General features: G+C 36.5%; 1 protein-coding gene across 1 annotated transcript; it reads right to left on the bottom strand.

Annotated features, from left to right (window-relative positions):
- Positions 1–867: 867 nt before the first annotated feature.
- Positions 868–1,824, bottom strand: LOC126079872 (olfactory receptor 1052-like). Its single transcript, XM_049891233.1, has one exon. It carries the CDS (start codon positions 1,804–1,806, stop codon positions 868–870), a length of 939 nt encoding a protein of 312 aa, XP_049747190.1. The 5' UTR covers positions 1,807–1,824.
- Between the last annotated feature and the right edge of the window lie 2,864 nt (positions 1,825–4,688).

Below are 4,688 nucleotides of genomic sequence, written 5' to 3'. Positions count from 1 at the left end.
GAATTCTACCTGCTCCATAATTAGGAGTCATTCCATACATGTATCTAAATTTTCTAAGTGGGTTTATTAGTAAGAGTACATTATTGCCAGCTGAGAATTACAATACAATGATTTTCCGACAATACCACTTTTGTTGCTGAAGGCACTGAGTTTTAAGAAGATTAAGGACAGTAGGAAAATTGTTTGGAGTCAAATTCCCCTTTTTAGCTAACACGAAGATTTACCAATACTTAAACTTTAATGCAAGTTTTAAAAACAAAGACAAATATCAGGTATAAAATTATTTTAATTTTCTGAGTAAATAAAAAATATACCTTTTAGAAAAGATCTAACTATATACATTTCTAAATGTTAGTGTGTCTGTATTCAGTTCTTCACATATCAGAAATGATATACTCAATTCTGCGGATTGACTGGTAGATTCAAATATTAATGGCCTACAGTCTTAGGAGAGCTGAATTTAAAACACAGCTATGCAGAAAGTCACTCCCACTTTCTAGGTTAGTTTTTCTGGGTTAAAAAGTCACTTTTAGAAAAAAATGATTTGTATAATAATTAGAAACTCTAGAATTCGTTGAAATCATTTGAATGTTAGTAAATGGAGAACTGGCTTGCGGAATGTTACACTATTAATGTTGTTCTTGTTGTTGCATGACATCCAGTTGATATCTTTTCATAGCGACCCTACAGAGCAGAGTAGAACTGCCCTATAATGTTTCCAAGGCTGTGACCTCTGTGGGAGCAGATAATCAGGTCTTTTCTTCTATGGAGCAGCTGCTAGGTTTGAACCACAGACCTTTTGGTTAGCATCCCAGTGCTTAATCATTGTGTCACCAGAGCCCTCATACTGTTCCTAGTGACTTGAAATTAACAGGGGCAGTATTTCATTTCTATGACTCTTTTCACAGCATCCTTCACTTCCTTGTTTCTCAGACTGTAAATCAATGGGTTTAACATGGGAATCACCAGTGTGTAGAACACAGAAACTATCTTCTCCTGTTCTGCAGAATACTGGGAACTTGGCTGAATGTAATTAAAGCCCAAGGTACCATAGAATATGGTCACAGCAGTCAGGTGAGAGGCGCAGGTGGAGAAGGCTTTCCGTCTGCCTGATGCTGAGTGGATTCTCAGTATAGCAACAAGGATGAAGATGTAGGAAATGATCACAATCAAGAAGGTGGCCATGGCAATGACTCCAGAGAAGATTAACAGCAACAACTCATTCATGGAGGTATCAGAGCATGACAGCTTTAGCAGTGGAGGAACATCACAGAAGAAGTGGCTGACAATGTTTGGTCCACAGAAAGACAGTCTCCCCAAACTTATTGTATGTGTCAGTGAGTTAATCATCCCACCTATGCAAGACCCAGTGACCAGCCCTACACACTTTCTCTTAGACATGGCTGTTGTATAAAGCAAAGGATTCGCAATGGCCACGTGACGGTCATAGGCCATCACTGAAAGTAAGAATCCTTCTGTGGTAATGAACACCCCAAAAAACAAGTGCTGCACTATACAGGCGGAGAACGAAATGGTTTCCCTCACAACTAAGAAGTTGATCAGCATTTTAGGTGCAATAACTGATGAATAGCAGGCGTCTACAAATGAAAGGCAGCTGAGGAAAAAATACATGGGCGTGTGGAGCTTGGGAGTGACGTGGATTAAGAAGATCATGCCCAGGTTCCCCACCAAGGTAACGGCATAAATCACCAGGAACAACCCAAAAAGCACAATTTTCAATACAGCCTGATCTGTCAGTCCTAAAAGAATAAATTCAGTAACAACTGTCAAATTCTCTTTAGCCATTTGTTAATTCTTTTTTCCTGAAATCTAGTGTAAAAAAAGGAAAGTGTGTTACTATGGATACAGGCAAATCTGGTATATATTAACATCGACTGGAAGCATTCCTATAGTTGTGTTTTTAAAGAATCAATTGAGTGACATTTCCCAAGAAAAGTGTATCAATTTTAAAGTTTTTATTATGAAGATTATGAAGGAAATGGTATTTCTGAATGGAATTTAAAAATTCAATTGTATTATTCATTCAGAAGCTGCACGTTTGAGGTGATGTTGCAAAGGAGAAATGAATGGTGGGATGTGGAGTTGCATTAAATAACCCCCATATCCTTTGCCTTCATGTGACTTTATCTGATTTAATATGTAAACTTTATTACCAGTCTGAAGACATTTAATAAAAAGGGAAACATTTTAACAGAATAAATAACTTACCAAAAGGTTTTAAAATTTCAGCTTTAGAAACTTCATGTCCATTTCCAATTTTGTTTTGTTTATCTTTTACTCAAAAATAATTTCAGTTTCAGATTAGCTGAAACAGTCATTATATATTTAAATAGTAAATCCCAGTCCCGATCCCAGTGCCTTCGAAATAGTTAAATATAATTCCAGGTAAAATACTAGAAAGTAAATCTTAGTCATTAATACATAACTTACAGAACAACATAATGACAAATAAAAAATTAGCACATTTAATTATTCTCTCTAAGAGGACAAATTTGGAAGGAAGGGAGAGTACTATATACTCTCTACAGCAGCCTCCAGTGAAGTATCACTGAGCAGCCATTACACAGTGACAAATGAAGCCTTGGGAAATACTCTGTTTCTTAAGGGATTTCACATTTGCCCATGGCTGAGGTAGCTCCCTAAAGCGTACAATTAAAGAAAATGTTCTAAAAAGTTGAGGAAAACATCAAGCAATAGGTGAGAGAATTGTTGCTTTCAGTAAAATATAATAGAAACAGTAATCAGAAATAATTGTCTTCAACAAAATGATGGGTCTTTTAAATAATGCATGGTTAACTATATTACTACGTTGCTGCCAAACCTTGCCTTTATGCAAATGTGCAAGATAAGGCATGACAAGAGCTACTATTAAAAAAAAAAAATTTTAGAAGCAACACACACACAGAACATGCAAAGAAATTTCTGCAAGTCGCATAGCTCTACTTTCAGTTTAATATGCAGCATGGATTTTGGAAGAATCCTGTTAGAAGTTTGGTTTAAATTCAATTTTTACACTCATTAAATTAATATTTAATTTATTAATTTAATTTAAATTAATACTCTTTGCATACTTTTTTTTTTTTTTTTGCATTACATTACACATAAAAGACAAAGGGGTTACCAAACATGTCTGGAGGTTTATTTTTAGAAAAATATACCTCCCAGAACACATATATGACAATGTCTAAAAATGGTGCTTTAAAAGTATGGAGCATACTTTTAAATTGATAGTTAAATCATAGTAAATAATGGAAGATGCTTTGTGGGAGGCAAAAAAAATGAAGAGTATGCTAAAAATAGGCTGATGTGCATTTCTTGAAGGCTTTTTGTCTAGTATACAATGAAATTTTTGGATTTTAATGACTCTGCTTCTGATTAGGAGAAAATATTCAGGAAACATATCTGATGAGGGCCTGATATCCAAAGTATAGTAAAAAAAGAGAAATTCTACTACTTAACAATAAAAAGAAAAAGTGACCCAATCAAAAAATGGGCAAAGGATTTGAACAGACAGTCAAATGGCCAATAGTGATAAGATGCTCAGCTTCATTAGCTATTAAACCCATTGCCATGGAGTCGATTCTGACTTACATTGACACTACATGACAGAATAGAACTGTTCCATTGTGTTTCTAAGGCTGAAATCTTAACAGAAGCAGACTGCCACATGCTTCTCCCTCGGAGCTGCTGGTAGGTTCAAATCATTGACTTTTAGGTTAGCGGCAGAGCACTTTAACCACTACACCACCAGGGCTGCTTTCTTTAGCCATTAAAACCAAAAAAAAAAAAAAAACCGACTGCCATTGAGTCGATTATGATTCATAGCGGTCCTAAAGGACAGAGTAGGACTACAGCATATAGTTCACAAGGAGTGCCTGGCATTTGAACCGCTGACCTTTTGGTTAGCAGCCATAGCACTTAACCACTATGCCACAAGAGAGAGATGCAAATCAAAACTATAACGAGATACCTCCTCAGTCCCATTACAATGGCAATGATCAAAAAAAGAAAAGAAAACAACAGGTATTGGCGAGGTTGTGGAGAAACATAAACCCTCTTCTACTGCTTGCGGGAATGTAAATTAGTACAGACACTGTTAACACAGAGCTACTATATGACCCAACAATCCAAATTTTAGACACATACTCAGAAGAAGTGAAAGCAGGAATGCAACTGGAAACCTGAACACCAATGTTCATTGCAGCACCTTTCACAATAACCAAAAGATGGAAACAACTGAGATGTCCATCAGCAGATGAATGGATAAACAAAATGGAGTATATACATACACACAATGGAATACTACTCAACCATAAAGAAAAGTGAAATCCTGATGCATGCCACTTCATGGATGAGCCTTAAAAACATGCTGAGTGAAAGAAGTGAGTTGCAAAAGGACAAATGTTGTATGAATTAATTTATGTGAAATAAGTAAACGTATAAAACCAAAACCAAACCCACTGCCGTCAAGTTGATTCTGACTCATAGTGACCCTATAGGACAGAGTAGAACTGCCCCATAGAGTTTTCAAGGAGCACCTGGTGGGTTCGAACGGCCGACCTTTTGGTTAGCAGCAGTAGCACTTAACCCCTACGCCACCAGGGTTTCCAGTGAACATATAGAACTGAAAAATTATTAGTAGTTAACAGGGGTGGAAGGGAAGGGGG

The sequence above is a fragment of the Elephas maximus genome, chromosome 7 (genome assembly GCF_024166365.1).
Source record: "Elephas maximus indicus isolate mEleMax1 chromosome 7, mEleMax1 primary haplotype, whole genome shotgun sequence".
Classification (NCBI taxonomy): Eukaryota; Metazoa; Chordata; class Mammalia; order Proboscidea; family Elephantidae; genus Elephas; species Elephas maximus.
This window is presented reverse-complemented; position numbering and strand designations above follow the sequence as displayed.

Excerpts from the sequence above, each read along its gene's own strand:
- LOC126079872 (XM_049891233.1), bottom strand. The coding sequence starts at position 1,806 with ATGGCTAAAGAGAATTTGACAGTTGTTACTGAATTTATTCTTTTAGGA.